We start from the raw sequence: 22331 nt of genomic DNA, 5'->3' as shown, positions 1-22331 counted from the left end.
TCTCTCTCTCTGTCTCTCGTCTTGCAGGGTGACTCTGGTGGTCCTCTGGTGTGTCTCTCCGAGGCTAACGTTTGGTTCCAGTGTGGCATCGTGAGCTGGGGAGAAGGTTGTGCACGGCGCAACAAGCCCGGGGTCTACACGCGCCTCACCAAGTTCCGAGACTGGATCCGCAAGCAGACGGGTGTATAGCAAATTCAGGATCCTCAGGGCTGCTTCAAGAAGGGCAGTGTGTGTGTGTGTGTGTGTGTGTGTGTGTGTGTGTGTCGCAGATGAGGACCCCATGGACTCCAGATATTTACCAAATGTTCCACTTTGATCCTCTCGCGCCATGGAGCTCAGTCACAGCTTTTAAAAAAGTGAATTGTGTGCGGACATTTTTAAGGTTATTTTTGTGTTGTTATGCCCTCCTTGTCCTTCTTTCATACGCCCAGTGTGTTATGTCTTCACGTCTTCCTGGATAAGGACTTCCACAATCGAGCAGGAATTCAGAATTATGACCCAAAGAGTTGATCTCCAGGGTTTGCTGTCATTGGTGCTCGGGCCTCTAGAGTGCCAATCGTCAAGCCTGTTCTTGTCACTGGGGTCAAAGGCTTTCGTGAAGTCTAGAACATTCTACCACTCTCCTGCTTGGCTGACCCTGTTCTTCCACCTGCATGACCTCAGGAAGCAAGGCCAGTGGGGAAAGGAAAATGGAGGATTAGGTTAAAGAAAAAATCTGTCAACAGCTGCGGCCAAGTCGGTTTGTCCACTGCATGCCAACCTCCTGACCAATCGGCTTTGTCTCAGCTGGTTGCCTGAGCAACCTGGCAGGAAGTGTTCTCCATCAAAGGGACATGGACTTGCAGAGGAATCCTCCCTTCTTTCTGTCTGAAGATGAAAAGTGAATCTGCTCCTCACACCGTCCGTGTGCACTCTTCTGACCTGCGGTCTCAGAGTGTTGTCCGGGTTCTCCCATGGGCACCTTCACTTTTGGAAATGTGTTTCTAAATCTTTATGATTCCATATAGCAAATAGTAAACATGATTACATTGTTATCCGTAAAAACAAACAAAAAACCTCAAAATTGCTTCTTCACAGTTATGGTGGCTGTGGTGATGTTCTTTCAGCATTCATTGTTAATTAGATCTCAATTCCCATCTGAGTTTGTTTCATTTTTTTAAATCGGCATTTATAGGAATATATGTCAGATGGTTTCTTCTTCCTTTGCGGTTTTGATCAGTGTTGATCAGCTCAGTATTCCTGTGCTCTGGTGGCAATGGCCCGACCCATATATGCCACGATCCTGTTAAATATGCTTAATATGCTTGGCTTTTTTCTGGATAGAAATGCTTTAAAATTACATTTTTGTTGAAACTACATTATAAGTTTCACAGATAAACTTACTGTTTTCTTCTGGAAGAATAAACACCCCCATTATTGTAATTTAGGAATCCGCCCCCCGCCACCCTACGGAGAAGTTATTAACCGTGACCTGAGGAAACAATTTTTTATTTTTTTTTATGAGTGGCGCAGAACCGTAGGCATAAGCGCACGTTAAGTACACAGCGCAGGGTGCAACAGTGCTTTGCAATCTTTTATGGCGCGTGACGACGTTGCCCGCTTTTGACAAATGAAACAGGATTGACAGATGGCAGGAGCTGTAGGATAGCACCTTAATTTAATGCAGAAATGTGCATCTCCGCACTATTATGCATCAGGGTCTGTTTCGACTAATTGCAACGCTGGTGTTCATTGTTCACCCATAAGTGCCCTTTGATTATGCTTGCAATGAGTAAAACCTCTCCCCTTACCAGCAAAATAAATAAACGAGGTTAATTTGCAGTGAATGTTTATCGATGGTGAAGTTTCTATGAGCAGTCGTCTAACAGAATCCCAGGTTATGAAAAGCTACATGAAAGAAACGGAGGCGTCAAACATGACCACTCAGTTTGGTGCTTTTATTATTATTATTATTATTATTATTATTATTATTATTATTATTATTATTATTTTAAGTTATGCTATTTTCAGGAATTTTGCAGCTCTTGTAAATGTAGACAAATATATTTCTATGTGTTCTGTGGGCTAAGGTTTTGTGTCCAGTGTTTGCCCAGAGGGTTTTGTGATGCCTTGCATAATAAAAAGTAACCAACTGCTTGGTTTGCACCCTAAACAATGTTTTGAACCTCAGTGGCTGGCCAGGTCTGTGTTTGGATGTCAGGTCTTTACTTCCAGTCTGCTTTGGATGGTCTGGTAAGGTCATAGGGCAGTGACCCAGCCTTGAACCACACCTGAGCACTTCACATGGCCCGTGTTTCTCTTACACCTCCACCCCTCCAACGGGTTCATCCTGGGCTTCAAGCTGTCTCCTCACAACAGGGGGACTTTATCTGGCTGGAGATACCTCCCTGGTGTCCTCACACTTCCTGGAGACCGCCCTTATGGGCAATGGGAAAATACCTTGGGAGGAGCCTGACCCCCAAGAGAAACCTCTCCTCTGAGGTGACACCAGATGGTGGAACTTTGAAAGTGAAATTTGCAAAAAGAAAATCAAATGCAAACCCTACAGAGGAAATCTAGCCAAAGTAAGCCAGCCATCAATATTAAAAGCCTGACAAAGATGTGGACTACTGATTGTGTTTTATATGCAGGGTACCACTGCAGAGATATATGAAAATGCGGTACGTATAAAATTCTGTATGAGAAGCAGCCAGGATTGGAATACCAAAATAAATAAAATAGGTTCATGCAGGGGTTGGCACTCACTGCTAGTTATGAATCTATTCTTTAAAGGCAGGCTTAGAATACCAAAAAAAAACCAACAGGTTAGAAGTTCATGCAGTGGTCAGCTGTTTGTGCAGCTAACTCAGGAGCGCGAGAAGAGCACGAGACCCTTCATGCAGTGTTGAACACAAAGACGTGTTGAAGGAGCTGCAGGAGTTCTGCCCTAAGGGTTTACAGGGTCAGGGGAGGCTGCCATGAAGCACAACCTATGTGGAAACAGAGCAGTAATCTTGGTAGAGCTGATTTTGTGTCTTAGCAAATCTGGCTCTACTGTGGCTGTTGCCATGGAAGGAAAGGTTTGGTCTCCGTCTTGTCTTGAAGGATGTGTTCGAGTCGGTATAGTTTGTGTTCTTTGCAGCATTTTTATGACCGGCTTGGTGGTTAATGTTGGTTGTTAATGCTGCCTGTAACAGTGCATATAAATATGTTTCTTATTCGTCCACCTTTATGGGTGGCCCACGGCCTTTCTGAGATGTCCTACTTTCAAAGATAAAAAAAAATCCCATTCATTCGTTTGTGCAGATGTAATATTTGTTTTACATCATAAATGTCATGGGATATATCCTTCAGGATCCTGGTGTGTGTGGGCCACTGCAGAAATGCTGACAAAAGTAAGCATCATCTTCTCGTCCCACCATTAGATCATTTTTAACGCCTGGGACAGTTTTCAGTTCTCAGGCTGTTTTAGCTCAGCCAGTACTGTCTGGATATCTGAAATATGAATGTGACCCAAATGAAATGCTGACTGTGGGTTTGCGTCCAGCTCGCTCTTCACAGTGAAGCCCTGCGCGAGAACGAGAAACGGCAGCGTGAGCGGGAGGGGCGACGAGCTAATGCCACCCAGCCCCCGGCACGGCATACGCATAGAGGCATCACGTGCCAGTTTTGCTTGATTCTCAGACAGCGGGAGGCTGGGGAATCTCATCCGTCTTTATTAAAAACCGCGCCTGCCGCCGCGGGAATTGAAGAGTCAACAAAGGCAGCGATGCTAATTTATGTACTCGTCAAACTCCATTTCACCATTATTGTTTGCCCTGTTCCCACGTGACTTCTCGCAGGACGCGCTGCTGCGCGTTCACTCAGTTCGGTCGAAGCTGCTTTTATTTGAAATGATTTTATTTAAATATAAATATGTGTACAAAGTTACAAGCAACAATAGTTCATTTTAGCAAATAAAACCTTAATACATAATCTTAAAAAAAGAAAGAAAAAATGGACAATTGTGGCTGGAAGGAAGAGCACGCTCCCTCACGAATGATGAAGAAATCAGGCATAAGGGTAAAAAGATTGTGGACGAAATCAATTCAGATATATATTTATATACAATTAGAATATAAATGTACTTTACAGTAGCGCAGCTTACAAGCTGTACATTAAGGCTTATATAAAGTATAAAAATAAGGACAAGCAATGTTGTGTTTGTCGACACAGTTCACTTTGTGAATTTTCTTTCTTTTTTTCTCCCAATAGAGCCAGCCACTCTGGCCCTGAGGAAAATGGCAGTACAGGAACCCAATCATCTGGGTTGCCATGACCCAATTGTGTTTGGTGCAGTAAAGCAATATCTGACATAAGGGATGGACATGGAAAGAAATGTTCAGCACATTCACATAGAGACATGTAATCTGCATGCAACAGACATGAAGGAGTTACTTCGGTCCCTTAGCCGGAGCGCTGTGTTTAGTTTTTTTTTCTCTGTAAACATTTTGGAGATACTTGATTGTGTCATTGGAGTCTGTAAGATGACCAGACGAATTGGCTCGGCCAGTGATTTGCTTTGGATAACCACGGCGGGTACACGGGGGGTCGCTGCTGAAGTATCGCTGTGTATCTCGAAGCTCTTTCACCCAACGTGAGCCACTTCGCTCAGCAAGAGGCACATTTGAACGGATGCTTCTGGACAGCACTGGCCCCCCCTCCAAGATCAGCCGTGGGCCCGCTGTTTTGGGGCACAGTTTCAAAAGAGACACCTCTTTCTCCTCTGGCCTACATGTTGGTTTTTGGCTGGTCCTTCTTCGTTCTCCTCAACAGACAGAAAGGCACTTAAAGTGCCTCATTCACAGCTTTCACAGTTTCGCATTTGGCCAAGTTCTTCTTTTTTTTTTCTTCCAAAACACCCTCTTGAGAGCACAGACAAACAAGGCCCAAAGGGCTGAGGAAGGCTTCAGGAAAAGAGCCGGGATTCCCGCTGGGTTTCTTCCGCTGTCTGTTCATGCTCAAATTCTTTTGTCATGGGGCATTCCTCATGTCACGGACACACAAATGTGCTTCAGCATGCCATCAAGTCAAGTAAGACATTTTTTTTGTACTTTTTGCATTTTTTTAATTGTTAAGATTTTTTTGAGGATTGTACAAAGGTTAGTTCATGTAAGCAGGTCACTAATCCCATCACGTCGAGCTCCCAAGGCAGAACTACGCCCGTCTCCTTGTGGAAATGCAACAGGTCAAGTGAAATAAAATGGCGGCATTCATTCACCAGAAGGTTAGGTAGTAGGCAAGGATAAACAATTAAATTAGGCTGTATGATCAGGAGACAACCGTTTAATGTGAGCAAAACTTTCTTGGAGAAGTTTCCATCGAATCCCACATTCGGACAAGAACCCCAAGGACGGCATCGAGCTCCGTTGCCCGAGTCCTGACCCAGCCACATCTGACCTGGCCGACTCGCCTCCGTAAATCATGTTCCAGCCATAGCAGGGTTTCCAAACCAAGTCTCGTTTCTGGCGAACATTCCAGCAGTGGCGGAGCGGCTGCTGTTTCACACGTGAGTCTGCATGCGCTGCTGGGCGGGCCGGCCGTAATCGGACTGTTGGGAGGAGGCGTAAGAGAAGCGTGAGGAGCCGGACGCCTTACTGGCCTGGTCCGAGGGTTCAAATCCCTCCGCCTTCTCGAAGGAGGCTGGCTTGACGTAGCTTGTGAAGGCGCGGCCATAGGGGGCAGGCAGGTAGCCAGAGCCCGAGTAGAGCGTCTCCTGCGTGTACAGGGCGGGGGTGCTCTGCTGCTGTGGGGGTGGAGGTGGGGGCGGCTGCTGTTGTTGCTGCTGCTCGTAGGCGGTGCGCGGCCCTGCTGTGGTGGCGTAGCGGTTGGAGAAGTCGTAGAGGCGTGACTGGTTGGAGCTCTGGCCGTACAGCGGGCTGGGAGAGGGCAGCTGGGAAGGTGTGTAGACAGGCCGAGAGTTTGGCGTGTACTCAGAGAAACCACCACGGGCCGCGACGTGGCGGTCTTCGTGGCCACGAACGTTGTAGTAGCCGTTAGTGGGGTCCTGGGTAGAGGAAAGAATGAGAACATATATACATTACATGTACATCTCGGTTGAGAAGATGAGCAAAGCAAGTACAACATATTACCAAAAGCATGTGGACACCCAACCTTCACACTAATATGCTTGTTGGACATCCCATTCCAAAACCATGTGCTTTATTTTTGGAGTTTTATGGACAAGCTGACATCTTACGACAGCGACGTGTTTAAAGCGCAGTACCAACAGCCTTTTAGCCACGCCTCCCTTCTCTACATTCTTCCTGGTTTCTGAGGTAACTACCGCTGGTTGCCATGGCACAATCATGGGTGGGCCATTTATTGAAAGATGCTAAATTAGCGCTATGACTATGACTCAGCTACATAACGTGGAGGTTACAGCACGTTGGCTGAGCCAGACATCAGAACTGAGTTCATCTATTAATACTGCTGTTCATCAAACAGCCAGAGTCCAAGGATTTTTACGTCCTCGTTGTTTTATCCATAAAATTAACTTTCACTTTACAGAAAACTGCCTATTGTCAAAACAAAAGAAGCGCAAAGCAAGCAGGGTAATGTTCAACGTCAATGCAGTAGTGTACAATTTTCGGAGAACATATCCCTACATAAAAATGGAAGAAATTGTAGCTCTCCACAAAACCCATGGCCTTATGAGTGAAATTTCTGCCTCAGTCCCATAAGATTTCGTGTTATAAGAATTCACCATCCAGTCTAAGGAAACACGTAGAGGTGAGCTATTTTCATAGGCCTAATGGTAATTTTTTTAATGAGAAGTCTTAATATCTTAAGCAAACGTTTCTTTGTGAATGTTTAAATAAGTCCAACATTAGCATTGTATACATGGTTCGTTAATTAGCTAGCTAGCTAGTTAAGTAGGCTGCTAGTACACAACCGAAAACTGCCTTAGTAACGCATGGCATGTAGTTAGCTAAGTTAGCTAGCTAGCTAGTTATATATTATATATTTTGGAGCTTCCACCTAGCTAAATGCATTGATATTGTGAAATAATAAACATTTGAACATGGGACTTTCTATTCAGGACAAATTCTATTTTGACAGGTTTTACATGCAGAGCATGGTACTAAATTAAACATCTTTACTTTAAATACTTAATTGGACTTAGTAAAGGTTCTTGACAATTTAGAATTTGTATGTTTGTCAGCTTAACAAAAAACAAGGGAGTGCTTGACAAACAGCAGGCTAATGGGTCATGGGGAAGTCGAATGAAACAATAGGTGCCATGATAATTCATGTAGCACTGTGTGGTGTTACAATGGAGGATATTTCCCTGGACACTTTTACAATTACAACATCATGAACTGTTAAATTGAATAAATACATTTTAATCGAAATCTAATTTGCCACAATCTATAAAGTCAGTGTCGCCATATGGAAACTCATCATACATCACACCTCATCATTCCTTAGCACTGATCATGAGAGAATAAAAGAGTCAAAAGTCAAATGTTATTAAGGAAAATGAAGTATTTATCATATATCAAGTTTAATTTCTATAATCATTTAATGAAACTGATGCAAGGTGTTTCTTTTACTTTGGGAATTATTTCCCATGGTTTATGTGACTGGTCTGTACCACATTTTTGTCTGTAGCAAAGAGAAAATTCTGAATATGAGCAAATTGGTGAAAATGAGAAGTACAAGCAATTTAAGAATGAATGTGTTCGTAGCAGTAGTTTTTGCATGCAGCCCAGTATCCATTAAAATCCACTTCTCACGCAATCTATATTTATACCAGGCAGTGCCATTAAACGGGATTTCACAGATTCCATCTGGGCTCAGAAAGTGTCTCATCAGCGCACTGTTTTCCTAACAAAAACATTCATGCATCATTCATGTCAGGCAGTACCTTGATGTCTGATCTCTCGTCATCATCCTCCTCCAGCAGATCGCTGTGCTCCGTGCGTGATGTCCCGGGAGACTCACTGCTGTTGGGAGCCTGGGGGGGTGTATCATGCAGGCCTGGGTTACTCACGGCTGCCACAGCACTTCCAACCCCTCCCCCCCATGACCCCACTGGGTTCTGACCAAAGTGGGACCAAACCAGGCTGTGGGTGGCCAAACATGATTGCCAAAACAAGGCCCAAATCTTGACTGTTGTTTAGATGAACATTTCCATTGTACTTGTGCCTTTTTCTTCACAACATCGACAAAGAACGTCGCTATTATGAACATATTCAGAATTTTCAGTGCATTCATCAATCTGTGTATCTGTTTGCACTGTGTAGCTGTGTTGGTCCAGTTCATTTTATCATGTTAGCGATAAGAGATTCTTCAGAGATTCTTACCATGGGCTCTTTGACGTCCTCTTCATCGTCGTTCCCACGGGAGGCGTTGTGGTCACTATGCACAATCTGTACGCGAATGTCGCTCTTGGACAGGCGGCTGCCCTTTTTGCCTGCCAAGCAGAACAAAGGGGGACAGAGGTGAACAAGGGAACCACCACAGTGAGGTGGCTTTATCACGAACTACGCTGTTAGTCGGACGGTCTAATTCTGAATGCATTGTTAGCGTGTACGTGACCCCCGACTTTGACCCCACCTTTGGCGATGTGCCGGCAGCCGATGGACACCAGGGTGATGACGCAGACGATGAAGATGCAGCCTCCGCCGACCGATGCGCCGACGATGATGAGGATGGGGAGGGCCTCTGGAACACAGTGGCAATCGCAATGTTTACCCGAACTATCCCACAGTTCCCTGCATGAGCCAGCACTTCTGGCCAACCGCGAAGGATCGAAGGGTGGCTGCGTTTCGGAGAATTGCAAAGTCGGTTTAAAAGTCGTTACTCTGCGCTTCTGCGTCCTAATTGTTTTTCGAGAGCTGCCGGACTGCTTGGTGCCTTCTAATGCCAATCACCATCTCGTAAAACCGGGAAACCCCAAGAGTGATCTGTTTCATTACAGATGCAGGGGGCAAGCAGCGTCTTGCGAGGCCAGCCTTATCCTCAGCCTCGCCCGCTCTTGGAGCCTGCTGATTGGCTCTAACGTCTGCCACAAGAGTTGTACATGGGTATGATGGGCATCGCGCTTGCTGAAGCTCTGCTAAATAGCAACCGCCAGATATGCCGTTCTTGATGGCCTCGTCTCCTGCGCCTTGCCACAAATTGCCCAGCGAGGACCTTGTTTTTGGAGAGTCCCTCTATGAGAGCGGGCGTGGGCCATTGGGAGCTCCAACCTGAACAGACACTTAGCTGGGAGCCATTGGGAGCTCCAACCTGAACAGACACTTAGCTGGGAGCAGTGTGGGGACACCCCTTGGCCCTTAAACTAATTGATTCGGGCTCAAAATCTATATCCGTGTTATGGGGCAGATGTATTCATTAAGTACACCATCTCCTGATTAAATGATATTGATTCGTTGGTGCATAATTAAGATAAGCGCAGCACTGGAGGGCTTTTTTTTGGGCGGTGGGGGTTTGGCTCTTTCCAGCATCCTGCACTGCGCTGACTCCAGAGAAGCCACCTGTCATGATTCATTTAGTGTAAATGGCAGCAGAAAAGTGCTTTCATGTGGTCCAATGTAATAAATGAAACCCTTACATCAGGGGTGTCCGATCTTATCCCCAAAGCGCTGGTGTGACTGCAGGATTTCCTTCCAGCCAGGGAACACAGCTATATCGTCCTTATTTAATCAGGTAATCTCAATCTTCAAACAATTGATTAGCTGTATCTAGAGTGCATCTACTTAGACAACCCACAGCCATGCCAGGCCTTTGTAGGTAAAAGTGGAACCATCTCATCTGGAGCCCTAGTAGCTCCACAGTGCTCTCGTCTTCTTCTTCGTAATGGCCCTAACCACAGAAAGTGAAATGCTGACTTTCACACTTGCAGAGTAGGTCAGTCAGTTATTGATGCAGTCTGAAGTGTCCGAGGACCCCTCACCTTGCTCTTTGAGAGTGACCAGAGCCGTGCCCGATCCGAAGCGGTTCCAGGCCGTGCAGTTGTAGCGCAGCTGAAAGTCTTGCGCCAGAGTCTCGGACAGGACAAGGGAGGACAGAACACCACGGTCACTGTTCACCGTCTGCACGGAGAAGCGTCCTGAGGAGCCGGACACCAGGTTCATGTCCCCGAACGTCCATACCTGAGGGTGGAGGGGGTGGGGTTTGAGGGGTTTCCAGCTCCGTTTTAAACCAGGCAGTGTTCAGACATCAAACATTCAAGACAAAGAGTGGGCGTGGTCTTGAACAATAAAGCAGTAAACGAGTCCGCATTCTACAGTTCCATACAATGGAGCATTGTCTTGTTGAAGCACAACATCAAATCCTTTTTAATTACACTTGCTTTATGCAGGGGGATTTACTTTAGGCTAACCAACCCAACACACTCACACACACACTTGCTCACACACAAACACACACAGCATTCAGTGTCTGAAGTGATGGTTTTTCTTCCACCGTTGTGGTCGAATGTGTTCTTAAGGCGGCATGGCCAGTTGCTATGGAATTGAGGCAGTGGGGGCAGGCTCCTGTTTCTCAGCAGGTCAGTAGAGAATCACAAAGCTGCTCAGAGGTGTGTGTGCGTCTGGCAGGTGGGGTGGGCGTAGCAGCTGAAGCATGCACTGCATCTCTTTCTGTCTGGGGGAGGGGGGGGGGAGCATTTACTGGCTGTCTCTCACCACTGGTCCCATAACCAGATGAAGAGACTTGTCTGTGTCCCTCTCTCTGCCCCCTCCCTCTGGTCCCTTGTTTTTGTGGATCTCTGCATCTCCGTCACACATCCTCTTTTTCATTCTTTGTTTCTCTCTCTCTCTCTCTCTCTCTCTCTCTCTCTCTCTCTCTTTGCTTGTCGCTCCCTTCACTCTTTTTCTCTGTTCTCAACCTTGGACCCTTGTTATCTGGCGAAGGGCTAAGCCCACGCTGAAGGGGTGATGGGGGTTGCAGAAGCTGAGTGCTAATTGCGACGCATCAGGCTTGGGTCTGGTGTGTCTGTGTGGGCGCAGAGCCCTGCGAGGGTGGGGGTCAAGGCCCCTGCTTATGGAGCCTGACCTCAACATGTCTGACCTCCACAGACTGTAGGGGTGTAAGAGGTGAGCTGCTATTGTAACTGCCTCATCTAGCAGCCTCTAATAGGACGCTGTGTGTGTGTGTGTGTGTGTTGTGTGTGTGTGTGTGTGTGTGTGTGTGTGTGTGTGTGTGTGTGTGTGTGCGCGCGGGAGGCACAAATAGGCAACAGGCAGTGAGGGAGAAACAAGAAGAAGAGAGAAGAGGTTGTCTTAAGATCATGGAAGAGGGATTGAAGGAGGTTGGGTGTGGGATGGCACACACACTCACGCTCTCTCGCTCCCTCTCTCTCTCTCTCTCTCCCTCTCTCTCTCTCTCTCTCTCACACACACACACACACACACACACATACAGAAAAAAGAGATTGCTTGGGGAAAAGTCTTGTCAAGAATGAGGCTGCACTGAGTGTAAGTAGATACCTAACAAAGACACCTAACAAACACACACACACATACACACACACACACACACACACACACACACACACACACACACAAAAGCACACAGGCAGAAACGAACTGTCTTACGGTGGAAGCACACTTACAATTTTGTCAGGGGGGGGGCTGCTTCCCACCAGACACTCCAGCTTGCCCTTGGAATGCTTGACAGCCTGCTGTGTGGCATCAGCCGTGATGATGGGTGGACCTGGGGGGTGTGTGTGAGAGAGGAGAGTGAGAGAGAGATGGAGGCAGAAATGTGTGTGTGTGTGTGTATGTATGTGTGTGTGTGTGTGTGTGTGCACTCGTGGCTGTGGTGGAGATGCAGAAAGCAGAGGTGTGAAGAGGTTTAATGAGTGAGGGTTGCACCACCACCACAGAAGAGCATAGCGTGTCCCAAAATAGTGTGCGTAGTCACTTTTTCCAACACGCGTTCATTTACACACTATTAATGACTTTAATGAGTGTCTGGAGACTGAAGGGAGCTGTGCGGGGGAAGGGCGTGGGCTGTTTACCGTTGACGGTGAGGACGACGTCCCTCTCTGCGACACCGATCCGCGGCACGATGGCTTTGCAGGTGTAGGTCCCGCCGTCGTCCTGCGTGACGGCCTGCAGCTGCAGCGTGTTGCTGTTACTCAGCACCTGAGTTCCAGGGAGAGCCATCGTCAGGACCACCATGGCAGCAGGTGAGATCCTCTCAGGAATTGGGTTCACGCATGCATTAAAAAACAATGGGGCCATGGCGGGTTGTTCGCCGTGCTGCACTCTTTGCAGTCTTCGAAAGGCCTGTAACATTTATACCTGGGCTACTGCTGGATTTGGGCAAAATGATACTGTATAATAACTACACCAGACAGGCATTTTTGTAGCTTTCCAGGAAACAATGAGTCTTAGGATTGGACTACAGAGCGTTAAGAGTAATGGTTGCTTGTGAGCATCATTTTTATTCCACTAGATTGAACTACATCTAGGAAACTAGAATGTGAATGTAAGCTAACTGTCATTCACAGTTACCGTTCTGTGAATATAAAGCTGCTTCATTTGGTCAGCCGTTGAACGGCATTATTGCTACATCGATATTTCCAGTGGATGTGTACAGGAAGAGGCTGAAATCCTCCCCCCTCCTCCCATAGCACAAGGTTTATTTCAGACAGTGCCGCAACCCCGCGAGAAAGTCATTACCATTAACACCAGTCATCCGTTTCATAGCTGCCGCCTGACGCTGGGGCTAGACTGCTGCCACCAGTACCGAAGGGAGACCTTCGACTTCAGCTCTAATTTCGCCCGCAGCCATCTTAATTACAGTCTACGGCGCACCACGCCTCGTCCTCTGAGCCGACACACTTCTAATTAAACCTACCGCCACGATGCCGCCGAGCCCGCTTCCGGGAGGCAGGCCTGCGCGAGCGCGCCCGAGCGTTCTCGCCTCAGAGCGTTAGCGCCACGCGTTTGTGCCCTCAGTCCCGTTGGCCGCCCCTTCCCCTCGCGACCCCCGCCAAACTACGATTAATCCGTTTACTGCGCGCCTGGATTTTTCATTCACTCATTGAATTAGCCAGATAATCCCATAACACCGCTGTGACGGACCGTACGTGCCGCTGGAGGATTCGCCCCAGTGGCGCAGTCGTGCAGGGCAGGTGGACGCGGGGCTGAGGCAGTGCCGTACGCTAGCTGCTTTAGCACTTTAGCTCACCCCACCAGCTGACGAACTTGGGTCTCTCTCCCACTCCCCTCGCCCCCTTTTGCTTTTTCCTTGTTTGCTTTAACAGGCACGTCGTGAAATGCGATTATTTAGACGTTTGGCTGCCGTGAGAAGCAGCCGTCTGTGGCAGGCCAACGTGACCAGGGCCGGCTGGCGGACAGCTCCCTCTGCAGGACCTCTGTGCTACTGCGAATGAACCGAACCCAAGAAGAAACTGAAGAACTGGCTCTACAGTTACACCTAGGGCAGTCCTCCCAATTCCCCTCCCGGATCTGTACAGATCATCCTTATGATCTGAGACCAATGGCAGGCCGAAGCACTGCAGAGAGGATCCACCACCTTTGCGCCCACATCAGGAGACGGAAAAAGAGACAGACAGGGAGAGAGAGACAAAGAGAGAAACAGAGAGAGAGAGAGACAGACATGGAGGAGGGCAGCCTACCACGCTGGATCCTTGCTTGGTCCAAGCCAGGGTGAGCGGAGGGTTTCCCGTCCAGGAGCAGGTGAAGGCAGCGTCCATGCCAGTGTCCACCGTGAGTGGTTTGGGCTCCGACAACAACCTCGGGCCGACTGGAGAAGAGGAGAGGGAGAACGAGGGTTGAGAGAGAGAGACTTAAGATGTAGCAAGCTTGCTCATGCACGCACTAACACCCAAAGCGTTGCAGCTCAGTACAGCACGATCAATGTCTCTAATAAGAGTGTCTCGTGAGAGCCGGCCGTTTGATGTGATCCGTGCACTCGCGTGTTTTGGAAGATGCGTGAGCGTCACCGAACCGCAAGTCTATTATGCCCTGCTTGACTGCCGCCTTGAAAAATGAACAGTCCGTCAATGTCTATGAAATACAACTTTCGAATCAAGACCACTGTAGAGGAAAATTGGACACAGCCTCGAGTCCTCACAGCTATTTAAACTGGGAGATAAGGGGCCGTGTGTTTGTGGTTGGCTGCGTTTAAGTGATATTTTATACAGCGGTCTTAACGTGCCCACGAATTGCCGTACACACGCGAAGAATTTATTTAATCGTGTTTGTGAAACACTCATTGTGACACGTGAAGGACAAAGCACTTCATAAACAAGCCTGCACATAAAACCGGAGCCGTGTCTGCGATCCACGCCAAACTTACACTGCACGTCCACCAGGGTGCTGACGTTGGTGCTGCCCACTGAGTTGAACACCTCGCAGGAGACCGGGTCTGTGAAGTAGGAGTGGTCCACCGTTACCTCCAAAGTGTTCCCTTTGGCTTCGCGGATCGGAACACCACCTTTTGACCACCTTTAGGGAAAAAGATAGCCAAAGATAGTCTTAATAACAGGTCATCTAATTTTAATGCTATATTTACAACCTATTATTTATTATATTTAATATTTGTTCAATGTCTACTACATTACCGTCTTAACTAGATAACATTTTTATGAGCAACATGTTTTTTTTTTCTGTTACACGACTACGCACTATGCAGAATCAGTCCAGAGCAAGGCATGTAGCCAGTAATCCAAATCCCATCCAGGGCTTTACCTCCATCCTGCTCTGATGCCGTGGTAATCTGGGATTACATGCTGGCCGCCTGGTTTCTTACCTGTATCGCGTGATCTCGGGGTTGGCCGTGGCGGAGCAGATGAACAGCACCTTGGCCCCCTCCATCACGGTCTGGGGCTGGACCGACAGGGTGACGGCAGGCGGGTCTGCAACACAGCAGCTCGCGCATCACGTGGCGGACTGAACAGTGAGCTGGCGTGGGGGCGGAGTTCTCCACACACAGCCTCGCACACAATACAAAACAATCTTTTGTGCCTCCTCTGTTCTAACACAGCCGATCCAAACTCAAGGTCTGATGAGAACCTTGATGATTAGCTTACGAGTTGGATCTGATGTATCGGAGCAGACAAAGAGCAGATATGCACGGAGCATGTGAATAAGACACTATAGTGTTACAGCTGGAACTGTGTCCTTGGTCTTAAATGTTGCTAAAAAGTAATATTTTGAGCCTCAGAAGCCTAAAAGCATTTTTTGGGATAAGTATTGGGATTTGTGCCGATAATGGCTAACTCGGCCTTCGCACGAGGTGCTAGGAGGAGAAAGCAGGAGGCACTCACGTTGAACGTTGATGGTGACAGAGGTCTGGCGGCCGGCGGGTGCGGCCGGGTTTAGGACCCTGCAGGTGTAGGTGCGCCCCGAGTCCCTGTCTTCGGGCACCATGGGTAACAAGCTGACTGCCGTCTCCCTCTTCCCGTCCTCCATCAGAGACTGAAGAAATGGACCAGGCCGGCATGCAATCAGTGCAGCTCGCCACCGATCGATACGACACACCAGCCGATACATTCAATCATCTACTCATTTGTTGCTCGGCATTCAAACGGGGGCTTCCAGAAAATGCTATAATGTGTAATCACTTTATTTTATTTTTAGTGTGTACATTGAAATTTTATGAACTGCCACACAAGCCTGCTCTTAGCGCCGATGTCTTCGGAAACGCATGCTGTCATGTCCCTCGCTGTGATGTGCTGCATTGATCAGCCCCCACCCCCACTACTAAAAACACGACGGATTAATCAACTAGCCCACTCATCCCTCACGTTGGCCTTTCCTTATTGATGACTCATCCCCTGTGTTTCTCCCGCTCGCCCGTGTCAGTGTTTATAAATGAACTGCATGAGCGGCCTGTGCGGCAGGAGAAACCGGCTGGTGTCAGAAGTGCATCGCCCCGGTCTGTCCGGTTCCATCCCGGTCGAGCCCCCGTGTCAGCTCTTTCTGACGCTCGTGCCTTTTTAATCATTCCCTAATCGACGTGGTAGACCTGAATGACACGGGTGCCATTGCTATGTCCCCTTACTGAGAAACGTGTGGGAGCTGTTGAACCAAGGGTGGGGGATGGGCAGTAAGGGACTGGGACAGGGGGGAGCGCACAGGTGCATTATGGGAAGGAGAGACCCAGGCCAATTGGCGCTTCCAACTTAGCTGAGGCTTTTTCATGTCAGAGTACCATCACACCATGTCAACAATCTTTCACTCCATCTCTCTTGTTCTTTTGCCACTGTACTGCCCCAGGTTCTTGCCCACACCTCCTGCTTACGCTTTTGTTCTTCTTTTCTCTCTCGTTCTGTCTTCCTTCACCTGTCTGTCTCGCTGCCTTTCTCCCGGAGCTTGTGGCGTCTCATTCTTTTCTCCTCCTCCTGTCACTCTCGATCTGGCTTACTCTCAAGCAAACATCCCTCCTGCTCCCTTCATCTCGAATGGCAGCCTCGCGTCTCCCTCTGTTCTCTCTCTTATCCATCCGCTTCCCTTTGTCTCCCTCTCTCTCTCTCTCTCTCTCTCTTTCGCCCTTTTGTTAAATGTGGAGTTTAGTGCAGTTTGGTGTGGTCAGGGAGCATGACAAACGTCACACGTTCCCGCCAGGTTCACGCTTCGCCACACGCCCCATTGTGTTTCACTATTATTGTGGATGATTTGCCCCCCCCCCTTCCTCCATGGTCTCAATCTCTCTCTCTCCCTTTTTCCCTCTCTCTCCCTCTCCCTCCCTCTCTCTCTCTAAAATGCTTATGCCTGTCTGTGCTTCGACATCCTCCATTTATGCAGGAGTGCCAGAACCCTCAAACAGAGAGAAACAGAATGCATGTGAGAGAGTGAGAGAGAGAGAGATACAGAGATCCCAAAAGAGGGGGAGAGAGGAAAAGGAGGAGAGAGAGGGGAATGAGAAAGTGAGAGGTGGAATATGGGAAGAGGTGGGGGTTGTTGTGATGGTTCCAGGAAAGGCAGAGAGTGACTGCAATGGAGAGAGAGACGGAAAAGCTAAAAGAGTCACACCTCAGTGACATAAATACGTGAGATAGAGAAGAGAACGAGAGATGGGGGAGAGGTTGTTACAACTTTTCCAGGTGCGGTGCAAGTGGCGGAGATGAAAGCAGCGGAAGACGGTGGCTGGAACACCGCTGTGACATCACCACATCGTGGGAGCGTTGGCTACTTTGGCTCGGCTATGGGAGAGCAGGAAGTGGACTCACCTTTGAGTAGACGGCAGAGTGCATGACCTCGCCGTCGCGGGTACCAGGTGATCTCCGCAGCGGGCTTGGCCCCCGACGCTCGGCACGTGAGGTTGTGGGGTGCGTGAGCCTTCAAACGTACCACGGGGCCCCCCTCCACCACCGGGTCCGACGGCGGCACTGCAAGGACAGAAATCTGGTGTGAGCCTGAACACGAAGGCGGACGGGTTGTGTTTTACTCTTGAAGAGGAAAACCCATCTCAGTGTAGGATCTAATTCAGGGGTGCTCATTACGTCGATCGCGAAGGAAGTGTCGGTCGATCGCGAAGGAATGTGCGACATTAAAAATTATTAGATGAATCGCCCATCTGCACTGACGGTTGCATTTTGATTGACATTCATGGTAGCCAATCTGCAATCCGCTCAACAAATTACGTTCACAACCCCCAACCCCCCGGTAGATCTTTCTGACTTGGTCATCTTATAAGTAGCTCGCAAGCTGAAAACTTGTGGGCACCCCTGATCTAATTGATGCAAAAAGTTAAACAGTAGCTAAAGCTAATGTTTAGGTACAGAGCTGCTGTTGGGGATTACTACCCATGGGATGGTCATCACCTCCCAGGGCCCAGTCCCACACTCCTGTGGCCTGGGCACTCTGTAGTTCTGGCAGCCTTCTGACCCACATGGATCAGGCCAGCTTTGGTAAGCAGACTCTGAGAGTGTGGTGCGCTGCGTTCGGTGAAGGGGGGAGGCTGTTGTTTATGTTGTTTATGTTTTCCCTGACCTCCTAGAAGTGCCGCGGTTAGTCATTATGACTCTGCCTACATATCCAGCTAAGCCGCCAAGGCTGAGTGACTGATTTATTCGCTTTTCGAAAAATGGACCCGGAACGTCTCTGATGAAAGGGGTTGTGTAGCAGAGCAAGTGCCGGAGCGCGCGCACACACACACACACACACACACACACACACACACACACACACACACACACACACACACACACACATCCTGCACCCCACCCCACTTCCCCTCTCACCCTGCCGGATTTCTCCGGCTTACACGGCAATCATCGCAGGGTTCCCCGGACGCTAATAGAATCCGAGCACAAGGTGATTTTCATGTTTGTGCCGATTCCTTCGCCCATGGCCCAGGCTGCTGACTGCTTTGACTGTGTCGAAACGCTCTGGTCTCATCCTGATGCACTGATCCCCCCCCACACACACACACACACACACATACAAACACACACTGTTTCCTGCCTGCAAGATTTCTCGCGCTCCTCTCTTGACGGGGAACTTTGCCAGAAGTCATGGCGAGCTGCAGGCGAGCACAGAGCATGCTTGTTGTTGACACGGCACGCCCGCCACTCGCCCACCACATGTCCGTCGCCCCCACTTAGCTCGCGGGAGACACGCAACGGCTGTTCCAGCGTTCGCCGAGCAAGGATGGACAAAAGAACGTGGGCTGGTCCTTCAAGCGTCTGGCTTAAAGGTGAACCTAATCACGCCTACAGCCCAGTTTGGCCATGATGGACCATGCTCTGCTGTCATTTGAGTCCAGTATTGACTTATATGCATCCTAAAATGAATCTCTTGTGTTTAATGAGTGATTCATTCTACTGGCACACATACTGCAAGCATGCATCGGTTTACATATTTTTTTCAGCATTTTAGGCTAAAAAGTGTAATCGAAAACACAGCTCGGTGACGTTCCAGATCGGTGCCATTCCACCATCAGCCACCAGGTGTCAGCAATGTTGCACAGCCTCCAAGTCCCCAGTGAGTTGCACTCACCACCCCAACCTGGCTACCCCCGACACACACCACCCTGCACACTAAAAGGCGGCGAATACGCAGATCATTCACGTCGCGTTAACGTAAAAACTGCCCTGCGGTTGACAAATTCTGTGAGTCACCGTCGAATGTGCTAACTGTGCAGACTTTGAATTTGAAGCGTCCACGCGAGTCATTTGTGACTTCAGCAATCACATTACCCTGGCCCCTCTCACTGGGGGATTATTGGTCTCTGTGACGGGCTGAGACATTTTTCTTCACTCGCTCCATCGAGCCAGTTTTGCTTGGTTTAAAAAAAAAACTGCCAGGGAATGATTTAAAATTGCGAATAAATTATGAAGCCATGACTTAGTGGGGGCGGGGCGCAGGAGAAAGTGTTTATGCAGGGAAAGAGAAAGTTGCAGTGTTTCACATTTCAGGCTGCATTTTAAATGCCGCTAATGAAATTGGGTACTGAGGAATAGGAAATGCTGTGATTCCCCCTGCAGTTAATAATCACTTACTGGAAAGATATGCGGCAGAGGGCCCTTCAGTGTCTCTCTCTCTTTCACACACACACGCACACACACACACACACACACACACACACACACACACTTACCCAGCACAGTGAGCTTGGCCCGATGGGATCGCAGTCCTGCCTGTGTCGCCTGGCATTCATAGATGGCGTCATCTGCCAACTCAGCCGATTCGATCACCAAGCTGTGTTCTCCTGACAGAGGATCTCCCATCAGGGAGTAGCGTGTCCAGCCTGGCACAGAAAAGACAGGGATAGGGTGGAGAGAATGAGGGGACACACACACACACACACACACACACACACACACACACACACACACACACACGTCAGAGCTGGGCACAGAAACAGGGAGACCAAGTAATGACTGGGCTTGTGTTCTGGACGAGGGGTATTAGTGACTTTCGGCTCTGACGTGAGCTTAGAGCAGGGCGCACGTGTGTTGCCTCGTGCGTACACCTAAGCCCCTCCCATCCCCCCATGTGATTGTATCAGGTGACCACACAGTGAGGTCTGGAGCCACAGAGAAAATCGCTTTAAATGTCAGAGCTTGGCTGATTGATTCCTCACCCTGGCCGGACCAGACAGCCGAGATGATTAGACAAATTAAATGAGTTTGCTTGCCTTTTATCGCACATCCACTCGATAAAGCAGCCCAACTGGGGCCTAGCCAATGGCATTCCTCCCACGCACAAACACACTCCCACTAAGCACTAGTTACTATGGCTTGACCTTTACCTGCTGGATCAGCAGTGAGCTTTGTCTTCTAGTCTATAATTGAAATGATTATGGCGATGATGAGAACAAACTTGGCTTTTATTAATGTACTCCTTACTTGGGTTACCATAGCGATGCTATATATGCACAGCCCTGAAGACTGGAGATGAAATTTACCCTCAATTGAAAATGCATTTGCTTGGCCCAGTATCCAGTGTGAACCCAATCTAATTATTTCATAACAATTACCTGTTATTAATTGTTATGAAAGATTGTAAAGCCCTTACCAGGTAGGTCTCGTTCCCCGCCAAGCGCCAAGCCGTCTTTGGTCCACTGCACCATGCCTCGATATCCCACAATGACACAGGGTAGGGTCACCGATTGGCCGGCCACCACTACCTGATCCTGGGGCTGCTGGGAAAAGTAGGCTGCTTCGGTCACTGTTGGAACAATGGACAGAGAAGGGGAATAGATCACCAATGGGCAGAGAAGGGGAATAGATCACCAATGGGCAGAGAAGGGGAATAGTTCACCAATGGGCAAGAGAAGGGGAATAGATCACCAATGGGCAGAGAAGGGGAATAGATCACCAATGGGCAGAGAGGGGAATAGATCACCAATGGGCAGAGAAGGGGAATAGATCACCAATGGGCAGAGAAGAGGAATAGATCACCAATGGGCAGAGAAGGGGAATAGATCACCAATGGGCAGAGAAGGGGAATAGATCACCAATGGGCAGAGAAGGGGAATAGATCACCAATGGGCAGAGAAGAGGAATAGATCACCAATGGGCAGAGAAGGGGAATAGATCACCAATGAGAATTTATTTTCAGACGAGTGTTACGTTCACCACCCATTTGAGTGTTACGTTCCCCCCCCCCCCCACCCCCCCCCCCCCCCCCCCCCCCGCTCAACAACTTTCGTTCGCCACCGCGGACTCGGACCTAAGGTCTGAGCTATCTGCCAAAAATGGACCGCGGAAAGATTTAATTGATTACCCCTGATCTAGAGCATTCAGCTCTTGTGAACTGTTGACCATTTATCATTGTATCATGTACCATCCTAACAAACAAAGAAAATCTGAAATAAAAAATGCTGTCTTGCCGTTCCTTACACGAGGAGTCTAGTGACTCCAGTATCACCAGTGCTAGCATGTTAGTGGTTTCGTTGTCCCCGTTTGTTTGTTTGCCTCACTGTTTCTCTTTGTCAGATGAGCTCACACTGCCGGTTGCTCTGTGGGGACGCCTCGGCGCGGCAGGCGGCGTAACGCGCCGCTCACACGGGATCGTCGGGGTCAGTCGTTTTACGGCACGAGTGGGACGGGAAGGCGCAGAGCGTGGTTAGCGCTTTAGCACGTTGGCTCAGAATCAGCTGAAAGGAAACTGGCCTGCCCGTGCCGTCGTAGCAGGGGGAGCCCAGTACCCAGCTTCCTTCGCTGAAATGGCTGCCTGAGTGTGAGGTGGTGGGGGGTTGTTGGGGTGGGGGTGGGGGGGGGGTCTCTCTGGTTGACGCTAGCAGCGCAAACGTTGCATCATTCTCGGCTGGCGGCGCGAGGGAAGGCTGAGCCCGCGGGCTCGTGTCAACACAGGTGAGCTGCGCTACGTTCTACCATGCTGGCTGTGGTCTGGGGTGTCAGCTGTTCACGGCTTACTTACCTCCTTCCTCGTGCCCATATGGCGGGGCCGTGTGCACTGACAGGCACGACGATGCCCCGCCTTGGGCAGGTTGGCAGGGGGAGGGGGAGTAGGGGGGAGGGGAGGGGGTGGTTAGGGGAACAGGCGCCCTTCTGTGAAGCTAGCACTCGGCTAGCCGTGGCATGCTTCCGCAAAAATGGATGTTAGACAATCAAAGCGGTGTTGGGAAGTCCCATGGGAGCCATCAGTTGTGGTCAGTTGTAGGCAGAGAGAGAGAGAGAGGAGAGAGAGAGAGAGAGAGAGAGAGAGCGAGAGGGGAGAGAGAGAGAGAGAGAGAGGGAGAGAGAGAGATGGAGGCTGTAGCTAGCATCTGCCTTTTTACTGCTTCATCTCTAGGTGTTTCTCCAGCTATCCTCCCTCCCCTCTCTCTCTCTCTCTCTCTCTCTCTCTCACACACACACACACATTTCATCTTCTGTTGTGAAATTATACATGCAGGAACAGTTCTCTTTT

General features: G+C 49.0%; 2 protein-coding genes across 2 annotated transcripts in view; one reads left to right on the top strand and one right to left on the bottom strand.

The window, feature by feature from the left end:
* Positions 1–3272, top strand: part of st14 (ST14 transmembrane serine protease matriptase) — a 34824-nt gene extending 31552 nt beyond the window's left edge. Inside the window, exon 20 of the mRNA XM_076976221.1 lies at positions 28–3272. Coding sequence (XP_076832336.1) covers positions 28–189 — 162 coding nt within the window. The 3' untranslated portion in view covers positions 190–3272. The remainder of the gene's footprint in view (positions 1–27) is intronic.
* Positions 3273–4810: 1538 nt separating this feature from the next.
* Positions 4811–22331, bottom strand: part of kirrel3l (kirre like nephrin family adhesion molecule 3, like) — a 37768-nt gene continuing 20247 nt past the window's right edge. Inside the window, 15 exon segments of the mRNA XM_076976701.1 lie at positions 4811–6025; positions 7889–7978; positions 8328–8437; positions 8581–8688; positions 9923–10121; positions 11585–11685; positions 11993–12119; positions 13622–13749; positions 14305–14453; positions 14758–14863; positions 15275–15425; positions 17180–17218; positions 17220–17338; positions 19552–19701; positions 20472–20624. Of these exon segments, the coding sequence (XP_076832816.1) occupies positions 5522–6025; positions 7889–7978; positions 8328–8437; positions 8581–8688; positions 9923–10121; positions 11585–11685; positions 11993–12119; positions 13622–13749; positions 14305–14453; positions 14758–14863; positions 15275–15425; positions 17180–17218; positions 17220–17338; positions 19552–19701; positions 20472–20624 (2234 nt within the window). The 3' untranslated portion in view covers positions 4811–5521.

This window comes from Brachyhypopomus gauderio, chromosome 16, assembly GCF_052324685.1.
Source record: "Brachyhypopomus gauderio isolate BG-103 chromosome 16, BGAUD_0.2, whole genome shotgun sequence".
Taxonomy (NCBI): domain Eukaryota; kingdom Metazoa; phylum Chordata; class Actinopteri; order Gymnotiformes; family Hypopomidae; genus Brachyhypopomus; species Brachyhypopomus gauderio.
The sequence above is the reverse complement of the archived record's forward strand: the minus strand, read 5'-3'. Positions and strand labels throughout refer to the sequence as shown.